The sequence below is a fragment of the Martes martes genome, assembly GCF_963455335.1.
Source record: "Martes martes genome assembly, chromosome: 1".
In the NCBI taxonomy this organism is placed as follows: domain Eukaryota; kingdom Metazoa; phylum Chordata; class Mammalia; order Carnivora; family Mustelidae; genus Martes; species Martes martes.
The window spans coordinates 207,094,703-207,109,547 of NC_137888.1; the positions used below are offsets into that span (position 1 = coordinate 207,094,703).

A 14,845-nucleotide genomic window follows, 5' to 3' on the forward strand; every position below is an offset into this window, starting at 1 on the left:
TAAGGGTTCAGAGGTCATAAAATAAGGTCATTGAGAAATAACTTGGTGAGGCTGTAATGGCCTCCTTGACAAAGCTCTACAGAACTTCTCCCCTGTAGGATAGTTGCCATGAACATGCTCAAATTGAAATGGATTAGCCCTGTGGTCAGCCCATCCTGAACTGGGGGATGTCAACAGAAAATGTCAACAGCCCACAACCATCTGAGGTTTGATATTCATCGTTCATGTAAGAATTCATCATTCTCATCTAAATTGTGAGAGCCACAGGGATTTCTCAAAATGGAAAATTATTCATGGTGTCTCCATAAAACAAAAATGATGGGCAGCTTACTAAGGGCTCATCCAATTTGTGTAACTAAGGAAAACAAAACAAAACAAAAATCCCTCCAAAAATCATGAAGAAAAGAGTGACCGTATCACTGCACTGATAGGTCATAGTCTCTATTTCACTCTCAGACCTGAGATCAATCACTGACCCAGATCTTCAATTGATGGAACCAGTTTCCCCTGAGTGAAGATTGTAAAATAGCAATAAATGCAATTCTTTTTCCTCCAAACCGAGCCCAAAGATGCTAAGGTGATGTTGCTGGCCAGGTTACTATGGCCCATTAGGACTGTGATTGGAACTAAAATTGGTAGCTTAAAATTGGGCAAGATAAGGGGCACCTGGATGGCACAGTCCGATAGGCAACTGACTCTTGATTTTGGCCTAGGTCATCATCTGAGGGTGGTGACATCAAGCTCTGCAAATGACTCCACATTCAACATGGAGTCTGGTTGAGATTCTCTCCCTCTCCCTCTGCCCCCCCAACTCATGCTATTTCTATCTCTCTCTGAAATAAATAAATGAATAAATATTTAAGAAAATAGACCACAACCAGACTCTTAAAAACAGAAAACAAACTAAGGGTTGCTGGAGAGGATATGGGGGGTGGATGTGCTAAATGGGTGATTGGGATTGAGGAAGGCATTTGCTGTGATGAGCACTGGATGTTGTAAGTAAGTGATAAATTACTGAATTCTATTCCTGAACCTAATATTACACTATCTGTTAACTAACTGGAATTTTTTTTAAACTTCGAACTGAAAAATATAAACAGATAGTTGATTGTTATGTATGAAAAAATTAAAGACTGAACAGTTTAGAAAGATAAACTGTAGATCATCTTTCCATGAACTCATAAAAAAATCATAATCTGGGTCATCTAGGGTCTTGAGCCCTGTTACTCACATCTTTATCTTGGAAAAAAGGATCCTTCTATGCAGAGACTGTCTTCCTGCTCAAGAGCTTTCTGAGTGCCAGCTTTATGTCTCTGTTCCTCAGACCATAGATGAAGGGGTTCAGCATGGGTGTGACCAATGTGTACATCACTGAAGCTATGGCAGTTGTCCTCGAGTTTTGAGAAGTTTCAGAACTAAGATACACCCCAAAGCCTGTACCATAGAATAAAGAGACAACCAAGAGGTGAGACCCACACGTGGAAAATGCTTTATACTTGCCCCCAGAAGATGGAATTTTCAAAATAGAGGCTACAATTCTAGAGTAAGAGAAAAGGATACCAATGAGTGAAACAAAAGCCAGAGGTATATTTGAAAGATAAATGGCCAGGTTATTGAAGAAGGTGTCAGAACAAGCAAGGTGGATCACCTGATTAAGTTCACAAAAAAAGTGAGGGATTTCTAACTGCGTACAAAAGGACAATTGCAAAATGAGTAAGTCGTGTAATAGAGAGTCCAGAACACTCAACACCCAGCATGCCAGAAGCAGGCTGCCACAGAACATGGGGTTCATGATAACCATGTAGTGCAGTGGGTGACAGATGGCCGCAAACCGGTCATAGGCCATCACCGTCAAGAGAAAGTTGTCTAATCCCGCAAAAACCATGAAAAAGTATATCTGGCTGAGGCAGCCTACATAGGTGATCACTTTGCTCTGTGTCTGGAGGTTCAGAAGCATCTTGGGGATGGTGGTGGAGGTGAAACAGATGTCTACAAAGGACAGGTTGGAGAGGAAGAAGTACATGGGTGTGTGGAGGCGGGAGTCTGTGACAATGGCCAGGATGATGAGCAGGTTCCCACTGAAGGTGAGCAGGTACATGGACAGGAACTGCCACAGGAGCAGTGGCTGCAGTTCTCCCTCCTCTGAAAGTCCCAGGAGGATAAATTCTGAAACAGCAGTTTGATTCCTTTGTTCCATGTAACTGCTGAAAACAGCTGGAGCAGAGACAAGAGCAAAATATAGTCACAAACAGTGAGCACAGAATTAAAAGAAATGCTGTGATTGGGGTTCCTGGGGGCTCAGTCGGTTCAGCAACCAACTCTTGATTTCAGCTCAGGTCATGATCTCCTGGTGGTGAGTTCAAGCCCCACACCGGACTCTGCTGGGAGCAGAGGCTATGTCAGATTCTCTTCCTCCTCCTCTCCTCCTCTGCCCATTTTTGTTCTCTCTCTCTCTCCACCATCTCTCTCTCTCTCTCTCTCTCTCTCATCTATCTCATCTATCTCGTCTATCTCTATCTCTCATCTATCTCTCAGGATAGATGAGAGAAAGAGAGAGAGAGAGAGAGATGCTGAGATTTGTCTGGTGAAATTTTTGTTTTCAAATTGCTTCACTCATTAATTCTCATACATTACCTATCCTTCTAGAACAATTCGCTAAAAATTTCAAGGACCTCCAAAGCTCCATGTTTTCCATGTTACTTGAAAAACTTGCAGTCCTGAATTGAAACATTTACCCAAAGAAGTGCTGTCCTCTATAAATTTCCTGAGATGTTTTTTGTTCACTTAACAAATATTTTAACCAATTATCTTGTGGCAAGCACTGTTGAAAGCATTATAAATTAGTGATGTGTGTTTGACCTTAACAAGATTGAGTCTGATATGTGTGTTTCAGAGGGAGCAATAAAATATTAATGGGTGAGCAAATGACATTTCAAGTGGTGGTTTTCACTAATAAGTAAAATAGTGCAAGACAAGGTAGTGCTACACTGAAGAGAAAACTTTCCGTTGTATCTTCTCTGATAAGGGGATTTTGAGCAGGAAAGCTGAGAATAGTGGATTCTTGAACCACGCACATAATTTTGAGAAAAACACTTAAGACAGAGAAAGAGCCTGTGTGAACAGCCTTAGACAAGAGCTCACCGAAACCGTAGGGCAACATCAAAGAGAAAGCTGTGAGCAGAGTAGGTAACACAACAAGAACAGGTGCTGGATGTAGGAGAACAGAGAGAGGATGTCAAAGACTCCTACTTCTTTGGAAACATTCTAAGGCAATGGACACTCTCATTCTATGTGTGTGTGTGTCTGTGTGTGTGTGTGTGTACATATATATGTACCTCTATGTGTATGTATATATGTGTATATATATATATGTACATATATATAAATATAAGTGTGCATATATACATATATGATGTCTACAACAGCACAAATTTTCTGTAATATATACAAATGGAACAAAATTCATTCCTCTATAATTCTTTCTCTTTCTCTCTCTATCCTCAGTCTATAGTTGGTCTACACTCTGCATTTTTTTATTGCCTAAGACAGCTTCGGCTTGCTCTAAATGTTTAACCAGTGTGTACTATAATGATAACTTCTCTGCTCCCTACACACAGATACACACACACACACACACACATACACGCATGCACACATGCACGCATGCACGCACACAAGCACAGAGTGCAGAGAAGATGAAAGACAGTGTTGTCCAGTATGGTAGTACTGTGTACCCCTTGTAACTGAAGCACAACTGTATTAGAAAGCAGAGGAAAGGCTATACCATGAGTCACAGAGCTTCTTTCTCCTAGGAGGATTGCATTTTATAATTTCAACATTCCAATGGAGTAGTCATGATTAAAGATCACGAGATCCACACAGAATTAGAAGGATGAACACCAATCCTTCTCAAACTCTTCCAAAAAACTTCAAAGGGCAAACACTTCCTACTTTATTCCAAGAGGACAGTATTGCACTTACACTGAAGCCAAAGACATTGCAAGAAGAGAAGTACAGATCAACATTCCATGGGAATCTTTGACTAAATATTACAACTGAATATAGCAGCCTTTTGTTCATGCTGTATGAAAGAATTGTGCATCATGACCAAGTGGGATGCATTCCTGGAAGGCAAGGATGGTTTAACTTATGAAAACCCCTCCCTGTAATACACCACGTTAACAGAATGAAGGATAAAAGGCAGGATTATCTCAACAGATGTAGAAAAAATTGACAAAATTCTGCATTCTTTCATAATAACAACATTGGAAAAATTAAGAGCAGGAGGAAACTTCTTCAATGTGATATAGGTCACATATGAAAACCCACCTTCAATGTTATTCTTAATAGTGAAAGCCTGAAAGCAACCCTAAGATAAGAACAAGGCAAGAATGCCTGCTTTTATAACTTCTTTACACACAGCATTCCAAATTACAGATGAAGCAATGAACCAGTGAAGAGAAAGAAAAAGAAAGAAAGAAAGTAAGAGAAGGAGAAGGTGACAGAGAAGGAGAAGGAGAAAAGGAGGGAGAGAGGGAGGGAGGAAGGAAGGAAGGAAGGTGAAAAAAGAGAAAGGAAAGGAGAGGAAAAGAAAAGGAAGGGAAAGGGAAAGGAAGGGAAGGGAAGGCATGAAAATTAGAAAGGAAGAAGTAATACGATTTCTGTTCATAAAGAAGGTGATTGTATTTAAAAAAATAACACAATTAAAAACAAGAAAAACCATTAGATTAATATACAGTTCAACAATGTTACAAATACAAATCAAACTAAACACACACAAAACAGATAACCATGTCAAAAAATGGAGAGAAGACATGAACAGACATTTCTCCAATATCAGACACATGAAAAAATGTTCATCATCACTAGCCATCAGGGAGATTCACATCAAAACCACATTGAGATAGCACCTTACACCAGTTAGAATGGCCAAAATTAACAAGACAAGAAACAACGTGTGTTGGAGAGGATGTGGAGAAAGGGGAACCCTCTTCCACTGTTGGTGGGAATGCAAGTTGGTGCAGCCACTTTGGAAAACAGTGTGGAGATACCTTCAGAAATTAAAAATAGAGCTTCCCTATGACCTGCAATTGCACTGCTGGGTATTTACCCCAAAGATACAGATGGAGTGAAAAGAAGGGCCATCTGTACCCCAATGTTCATAGCTGCAATGGCCACGGTCGCCAAACTGTGGAAAGAACCAAGATGCCATTCAATGGACGAATGGATAAGGAAGATGTGGTCCATCTACACTATGGAGTATTATGCCTCCATCAGAAAGGATGAATACCCACCTTTTGTTGCAACATGGATGGGACTGGAAGAGACATGCTGACTGAAATAAGTCAAGCAGTCAAGCAGTCATATGGTTTCACTTATTTCTGGAGCATAAGGAATAACCCGGAGGACGTGCGGAGATGGAGAGGAGAAGGGAGTTGGGGGAAATTGGAGGGGGAGACAAACCATGAGAGACTATGGACTCTGAAAAACAATCTGAGGTTCTTGACGGGGCAGGGGGTGGGAAGATGGGTGAGCCTGGTGGTGGGTACTATGGAATGCACGTATTGCATGGGGCACTGGGTGTGGTGCATAAACAATGAATTCTGGCACACTGAAAAGAAATTTTAAAAATTAAAAAATTTAAAAAAAACAAATACTAATCAAACACACAAAACACAGAGGAGTGAAGAAATCCCAGAATGGAATATTCCATGTGAAAAAATAAAAAACAATCTAACTACTTTACAATTTCATGAAAAAAAAATCTTAATGAAGCATGTGGGCAAAAATGCAGAAATATGTGATCTGGAGACTGAGTGGAGTCACCGAAACTGGAGATGAAATTGTACAGAAAGATTCTACTACAGTTAATACAGGTGTATCCCAGAGAGAACTGTTAACGATGCTGATACTCTACACATGTGAACTGAAATTGAAGTTATAAAAAAATGGAGAGTAAATTGTGGGTCATTTGGTGTGGGAGTTTACATGTAAGCAAGGTGGAGAGGCTAGGATGATCCATGTGGCAATGAATGGGAGCTGGAGCCATTAGTATGAACTTGCTTTAGCTTGACATAGTTACAGAGAGTTGTATATATCTGTCTCTATCTCTATCTATCTCTATCTCTATCTCTGTGTGTGTGTGTGTGCGCGTGCGCGTGTGCGTGCGTGCACGCACGCTTATACACAGAGTATACATTCATACGTTTCCTCACCACATCAGTGGAGGGTATATAGAGACCCTGACAGCAGCAAGCACACCTGGCACCCAGATCTTCGAGCCACTCCCATGATCCAATAAAATGAAACAGGACTCCTTGCAGGAATCCCTGATGCTAGGGCTCGGGAGGGAAAATACAGAAGCCGAAGCTGAAGCTGAAGTTTCTTTTACTGTAAGACAGTAATCAAATGCTACCCTAAAAAGCCAAGAATAGAGACACGCCAAAGAGGCATATTAGCTGACTGAAGGAGTTCTCTATTACCAAAGCTGGAACAAATTGAGCAACAAAATGAATAGTACTGGGTTAAAACACAGACTATATTATCAGTATCAAGGAGTGCACACCAATGTAAATAAGTGGGAAAAAATGGAGAAGACGCCCACTAGAGGGCACAAGAATACCAATGATGTACATAGATATTCCATTTTCAAGGAGGTGGAGAATAATTCCCACTACTTAGGAATGAGGCTACACTTAGAAAAGTCCCTACAAGAGTACAGTAGGGAAACAAAGGGGGGAAAGTAACCACAGTAGAGAAATCTGGAAAACCCCATGCAGCCAGCGCTTCAGCAGCAACTCCAATGAGGGCAGTCATGTTGATAGTGTGTACCCTCGATAACATGAGATGAGTATGGCAGTTTATCTCTCTGGTCTTCTTATCCCACGCCCACAGTCCTAGCCTACTCAGGAAGAAAAGAACAATGAGGCAAGACCAAAAGAAGATAATTTTATAGAACACCCGCCTAGTACTCCTCAAAACCATCAATTACTTCAAGAGCGAAGGAGGCCTGAGAAAATTCACGTGTGTGGAAGCTCAGCAGATAAGAGGATTACACGTAACATGTATAACAGACACAATGTAATGATAACACCAGATACTGGGAAGGGGGCTTGTGAGAACTCTCCTAACTATCACAGCAATTTGTTTTGTGTTTAAGTGTACAACTGTTCAAAAACTTAAGTTGAATAAAACTTAAAATAATTAATGAAGAAAAAATTATTAATGAAATGCAAAATCTTTGGAAACACTGAACTCTGACAACATCTTAGGTTCCAGTACATGTTTTCTGTAAGCAGTATCACTGTTGTCAGCGACACTTCCATCCATAAATTAAAAGACTGATAACAAATTCATACTTTTTGGAAGCTTTCAATAAAATGACGACTGTGATATGATATGTCTAGCACTGTTTGTAGTAATAACTAATGTATACAAATGAAAAAGAGAAGATGTCTGGTACAGTTTCTAGAAAAAACTTAATAATGAATGAAAAAAAAATCATCTGAATTTTTTATCCATGATGTCCACCCCCTCAGAGACCCATCGCTTGTCTCCCATCTCGTGCTCATGGTGCTATTTCTATCCCTCAATGTCCCTCTCACACTCTGAGCACAGTAACAGTTTGATCCTTACATTAACCTATGTCACTTTTCCACAGAGCAGACCTATGCATAGATATCCCCTGACCTTTAAAACCTGCACTAATGCTTCACTAATTTCAGAATTAAATTTCAACCCTGTAGCCAAAACACTTGATTCTTTCTTAACATATGATTTCCTACCAGGCCAGTTGTCTATTCACCCATTTTGCATATCCTGCTACTGATTGTTGGTCAGATCAGTAAGAAGTGTTTCTAATCATAGCAGCACAACTTCTAGTTTAATTAATCTCTAAATTTCCTCCTCTGCTGTTTCTTCCTGGACTGATCACACCCAGTGTCCCCCTGGAAGGACTCCAACACCTCCTTCAATGGTCAGTTCCATTATAATCTTGTCTGTGAAGACTTCACTAACTCCCATGAAAGAGTTAACTTTTTGGGAAAAAAAAAAGATGTTCAAAGATAAAGAGTCAACTTTTTTGGATACTTCCACAGATTTCAATGCAACCTCACGATATCACATTTACTTATTTTTACATCTCTCACTTCGTTTACACAGTGAGTACCTTGAGAGAAGAAACGTCTTATTTATGCCCACAATAAATGGTAGTGTTTACCATGTGATAAATACTGAAAAATGTTTGTTGAAAGACTACAATAACAAATGGCTGAATAATGATAAACAGTCACTCTCAAAAATGAAAGAACAAACAATGAAACAGAGGAAAGACTGTTGAAGAATGGAGTCTCTATGCTTAATCATTACTCCGGAGAAGACAGATCAGGAAGAGGTAGTTTAGTGTAGCCAGAGTTTCTCTCCAGAATCAAAGCCTTAACAGGCAGGCCTTAGCTTTATTAAACTCTCCTTAACTTATTGTCCCTGTCAATCCCCCAACAATATTCACCAACAAAAGGGGTCCTTCCCACCATACCACATGTCCCCAGCACTTGTGACTCACCCAGATGTTATCACAGAACAGCATGAGATCACCGACCCATTTTCTCCCATGGATGATTGGTGAGGTTGGAAGTTATGCCCCCAGGAAAGGAAGAGACATGGTCCCACTCATGAAGGCTTTGGAAGGCACAGTTATGTGTTTGTATCACCTGAGATTAGAAAAGATGAAGTCAGTGGGTGCAGCAGAGACATTTTCAATTTCTGTGGCTATAGAGGATGAATTCCCAGGAGTCTCATTAATGAAATATTCTTTTGTCTCACTTCCCATTGAAAGACTTGGTCAGAAACACAGAATGCAAACTAGTCCCAGTGTTGGTATTAGGACACCGCCTGGGCATTCCATGATTGTCTCTTATCCCATTAAACTCTTTGATCCCACAAGGAGGTCCTCTCCCTGTAGAGGGTCTCACTAAGCCAGAGTACCCCATAATGAATATGCAATTCTTTATTTGGAAGAGAGATTCCATGTTCCCTAAATCTCTTCTTTCTCCCATCTGGACCCTCTTCTGTTGTCTCATGATCACGGATTCCCCAGACCCCACAATGCTTTTCCTGTTCTGCACCTCATTCTCCTTCATTGTACACAGTGTCTGTTTAACATGGCTCGACCATTAGCCTCTTTGGGCATCTTGCAAACACTTGGACAGCAGGGATCGATACAGTAGGTACTAAGCTACATCCTGGGGATAAAGAAAAGTGTAAGACATGGCTCACAGTTAAAACAGGGCAAGAGACAGAACAACAAATGAGTGCACTAAGCTGAAGTGGCCCTGACACCTGACAAAGAGAACACCAACATGATCGACTCTTCCAGGGGAGATGAGTGAAGGCTTCCCAAACAAGCTTTTAATTGTTCTGAGTCTTGATGTCAGAGAAAGGGGTAAGAGCACTCCAAGAAGGGGTATCAGGGCAGTCAACGTGGCAGTTAGACTGTTAAGGTACAGTCAAGATATTTCCTGTACTTCACACTTGCTGACCAGTAATAAGGGGCTAAGGATGATCATTGAAACCTGCCCCTGGGCAGTGAGACAGCATTCAGATAGCAGAGATGCTTACATTTTGGCTACAGGCTGACATGTTTTTTTTTTTTATGAAAATAGTTGAGTGTCAGTGCAGATTTCGTGATGGGATGTCCAGGATCGAGCGCACCCTGTGGAAAAGTCATCCTGTGACAATGTTATACGTACACTCTTGCTACTACAGTAGTCAAAGAAAACTGAAAAAGTATAGATTGAAAAATAGAGAATGAATGGACACTTTTACAAGTTAAAAAAAACAAACATAAAATAGTATGCAAGTTTGCCACATAGATGGAGCTAAAGGTATAGTGCTGAGTGAAATAAGTCAGTCTGAGGAAGACCAATACCATTTGATGTCAATCATATATGGAATTTAAGAAACAAAACACGCAAACAAACCAGGAAAAAAGAGCCAAAAAAACACAGACTCTTAAATACAGAAAAAAATTGGTGATTGCCAAAGGGGAGGTGGGTGAGGAGATGGGTGAGATAAATAACGGGGATTAAGACTACACTTATCCCCATGAACACCGAACAGTATACACAATTGTTGGATCATTATGTTGTGCACTTGAAGCTAATATAACAATGTATGTTATTATACTTTCATAAAAAAAATCCCAGGGAGAGGGGGAAACATGATTTTCAGAGATATCACATTATACTTTTAAATCAATCTGTTTTCAATAACAACAACACAAACAGAAACAGAAATCACTGGACTAGGAGAAAGTTCACATATATATATACTCTCATGTATATGATTGAATGATTTTTTTTTTGTTAGCCATTTTTTTTTAATTTTTTATTTATTTTCAGCGTAACATTATTCATTGTTTTTTCACCACACCCAGTGCTCCATGCAATCTGTGCCCTCCCTAATACCCACCACCTGGTTCCCCCACCCTCCCACCCCGCCCCTTCAAAACCCTCAGGTTGTTTTTCAGAGTCCATAGTCTCTCATGGTTCACCTCCCCTTCCAATTTCCCTCAACTCCCTTCTCCTCTCCATCTACCCTTGTCCTCTATATTATTTGTTATGCTCCACCAATAAGTGAAACCATATGATACTTGACTTTCTCTGTTTGACTTATTTCACTCAGCATAATCTCTTCCAATCCTGTCCATGTTGCTACAAAAGTTGGGTATTCGTCCTTTCTGATGGAGGCATAATACTCCATAGTGTATATGGACCACATCTTCCTTATCCATTCATCCGTTGAAGGGCATCTTGGTTCTTTCCACAGTTTGGCGACTGTGGCCATTGCTGCTATAAACATTGGGGTACAGATGGCCCTTCTTTTCACTACATCTGTATCTTTGGGGTAAATACCCAGCAGTGCAATTGCAGGGTCATAGGGAAGATCTATTTTTAATTTCCTGAGGAATCTCCACACTGTTCTCCAAAGTGGCTGCACCAGTTTGCATTCCCACCAACAGTGGAAGAGGGTTCCCCTTTCTCCACATCCTCTCCAACACACGTTGTTTCCTGTCTTGCTAATTTTGGCCAATCAAAATTCCACCAGTATTTTTCAAAGAGCTGGAGCAAATAATACTAAAATTCGTATGGAATCAGAAGAGACCCCGAATTGCTAAGGAAATGTTGAAAAACAAAAATAAAACTGATGGCATCACGTTACCTGATTTCAAGCTTTACTACAAAGCTGTGATCACCAAGACAGCATGGTACTGGCATAAAAACAGACACATGGACCAGTGGAACAGAGTAGAGAGCCCAGATATGGACCCTCAACTCTATGGTCAAATAATCTTTGACAAAACACGAAAAAATATCCAGTGGAAAAAAGACAGTCTCTTCAATAAATGGTGCTGGGAAAACTGGACAGCTATATGTAGAAGAATGAAACTTGACCATTCTCTTACACCGTACACAAAGATAAACTCGAAATGGATAAAAGACCTCAACGTGAGACAGGAATCCATCAGAATCCTCGAGGAGAACATAGGGAGTAACCTCTTTGATATCAGCCACAGCAACTTCTTTCAAGATATGTCTCCAAAGGCGAAGGAAACAAAGGCAAAGATGAACTTCTGGGACTTCATCAAGATAAAAAGCTTCTGCACAGCAAAAGAAACAGTCATCAAAACAAAGAGGCAACCCACGGAATGGGAGAAGATATTTGCAAATGACAGTACAGATAAAAGGTTGATATCCAGGATCTATAAAGAACTCCTCAAACTCAACACACACAAAACAGATAATCATATTAAAAAATGGGCAGAAGATATGAACAGACACTTCTCCAATGAAGACATACAAATGGCTACCAGACACATGAAAAAATGTTCATCATCACTAGCCATCAGGGAGATTCAAATCAAAACCACTTTGAATGATTTTTTATATTGCCAGGACAGTTTGATGGTAACCAGACAGCCATTCCAAGCAATAGTGATGGGAAACCAAGATTTCCATCTGCAAAAACTTGAAGGTGAACTTTCTGCCCATGATCTACAAACATGACTCCAAACGGATCACAGATCTAACCACAAGAAGTAACACTGTAAGTACATAGAAGGAAACACAATGGTACATCTTTATGATACTGGATTTGACCAAGATTTCCAGTATATAATATCAAGGACACGGGCAACCAGAGAAAAAATTACTTCTGTAAGTTCAAACTATTTGTGCATTGAAAGGCACTATTTCCCAAGTGAAAAGGCAACCCACAAAGAAAAAATTGGCAAACCACATACTTGATGACAAATTAATATCCAAAACATGTACAAAAATTCAATAGCAGAAGACCCAAACAATTCATCTTTTAACTTTATTTTATTCTTTTTTTATTATGGTAAAGCAGATATCATAAAATTTACATCTTAACCATCTTTAAGTGTACAGCCCAGGAATATTAACAACAGAGCTCTAGAACTTTTCCATCTTGCAGAGCTGAAATTCTGTCCACATTGAACAATTCCCATTCCCCCTCCCCTTGGTTTCAGATAACCACTGTTCTAGTTTCTATTTCTAAGAGTGGTGACTTTAGAGACTTCATATACATGAAATCATGTAATTATGTGTCTTGTCTGCCTTTCTTAATTTTTTTTATTTCTCTTCAGTGCACCACAATTCATTGTTTATGTACCACACCCAGTGTTCCATGCAATACCTGCCTTCCATAATACCTACCACTAGGCTCACCCAACCTCACACCCTCCGCCCCTTCAAAACCCTCAGATTGTTTTTCAGAGTCCATAGTCTCTCATGGACTCTCTGTCTCTCATGTATGTCTCCCCCTCCAATTTCCCCCAACTCCCTTCTCCTCTCCATCTCCCCATGTCCTCCATGTTATTCCTTATGCTCCACAAATAAGCAAAACCATATGATCATTGACTCTCTCGGCTTGACATATCACTCAGCATAATCTCTCCAGTCCCGTCCATGTTGATACAAAAGATGGGTATTCGTCCTTTCTGATGGAGGCATAATACGCCATAGTGTAGATGGACCACATCTTCCTTATCCATTCTTCTGTTGAAGGGCATCTTGGTTCTTTCCACAGTTTGGCGACCGTGGCCATTGCTGCTATAAACATTGGGGTACAGATGGCCCTTCTTTTCACTACATCTGTATCTTTGGGGTAAATACCCAGTAGTGCAATTGCAGGGTCATAGGGAAGCTCTATTTTTAATTTCCTGAGGAATCTCCACACTGTTCTCCAAAGTGGCTGCACCAGTTTGCATTCCCACCAACAGTGGAAGAGGGTTCCCCTTTCTCCACATCCTCTCCAACACACATTACTTACTCTCTTGCTAATTTTGGCCATTCTAACTGGTGTAAGGTGGTATCTCATTGTGGTTTTGATTTGAATCTCCCTGATGGTTAGTGATGATGAACATGTTTTCATGTGTCTGTTAGCCATCTGTATGTCTTCATTGGAGAAGGGTCTGTTCATGTCTTCTCTCCATTTTTTGATATGATTATCTGTTTTGTGTGTGTTGAGTTTGAGAAGTTCTTTATAGATCCTGGAAATCAACCTTTTGTCTGTACTGTCATTTGTGAATATCTTCTCCCATTCCATGGGTTGCCTCTTTGTTTTGTTGACTGTTTCTTTTGCTGTGCAGAAGCTTTTGATCTTGATGAAGTCCCAAAAGTTCACTTTTGGTTTTGTTTCCTTGGCCTTTGGAGACATGTCTTGAAAGAAGTTGCTGTGGCCGATGTCGAAGAGGATACTGCCTATGTTCCTCTTAGGATTCTGATGGATTCCTGTCTCACGTTGAGGACTTCCATCCATTTCGAGTTTATCTTTGTGTATGGTGTAAGAGAATGGTCGAGTTTCATTCTTCTACAAATAGCTCTCCAATTTTGCCAGCACCATTTACTGAAGAGACTGTCTTTTTTCCACTGTATATTTTTTTCCGCTTTGTCGAAGATTAGTTGACCATAATGTTGAGGGTCTATATCTGGGCTCTTTTCTCTTTTCCACTGTTTTTGTGCCAGTACCATGCTGTCTTGGAAAACCCAATATCAGGGGAAAAGAAGATATTAAGGTTCTGGTATTGACCTAAAACCTGTATACTTCACAGACACAACTTTTATTTTTAATTTGTTCCCCCATTCTTGTTCTTTTTAATTTTTTATAATTTTTTAACCTATTTACCATCACAATGAGAGGTCAATACAACAAATTCCATAATAATCTTTTAACTTGAATTTTTTCGATACATATACCTGTGGTTCTTTTTTGATTAACTATTTTTTTAATATTCATATAGAGATAAGCTTCAAGGTAATCTCCTTTCCCCGATCAATACTACCCTTATATATAAACCAGTTTTAGTCCCCCTTTATCTCGGGAAACTTGAGTCCTTTAACAAAGATATCAAGATACAGTCAGGAAGAGTCAAAATAACCTTCCTTGCCCACACTGAGGGTTTATAGCCACCCTCCCATCTTTTTCTTCTGTCAGTGTTTCTGTGTATTTGTTTTTGTTCTGGTAGTATATAAATCTTATACTTGGGGTTCATTTTGGCTGGGTTCTTTTTTTTCTTGTCATTTACTTTTGTCGGTCTTTTTGTTTGTCTGTTTTGGTTTGTATACTTTATAAATTTTACCGTTAGGGTCTTCTCTCCTTTTTTTCCCATATCTCTCTTTTTCTCTCTTTTTTCCTCTCTTTTTGGTGGGGACTCCCAATTGCTCAGAAGCGTTCCAGGGTGCACCTTGCCTGGATCACAGTTGATACATTCAGCTACACATCCGTTCAGCCATCTCTCACCAAAAGGACTAGGAGGAGGAATTTC

The 14,845-nt window shown here is 40.0% G+C and overlaps 1 protein-coding gene across 1 annotated transcript; it reads right to left on the bottom strand.

Annotated features, from left to right (window-relative positions):
- Window positions 1-1,258: 1,258 nt before the first annotated feature.
- Window positions 1,259-2,197, bottom strand: LOC308352707 (olfactory receptor 7C1-like; the record flags this gene model as incomplete). The annotated part of the gene is made up of 1 exon (XM_080819031.1): window positions 1,259-2,197. One exon carries the CDS (start codon window positions 2,195-2,197, stop codon window positions 1,259-1,261), a length of 939 nt encoding a protein of 312 aa, XP_080675157.1.
- Window positions 2,198-14,845: the final 12,648 nt, after the last annotated feature.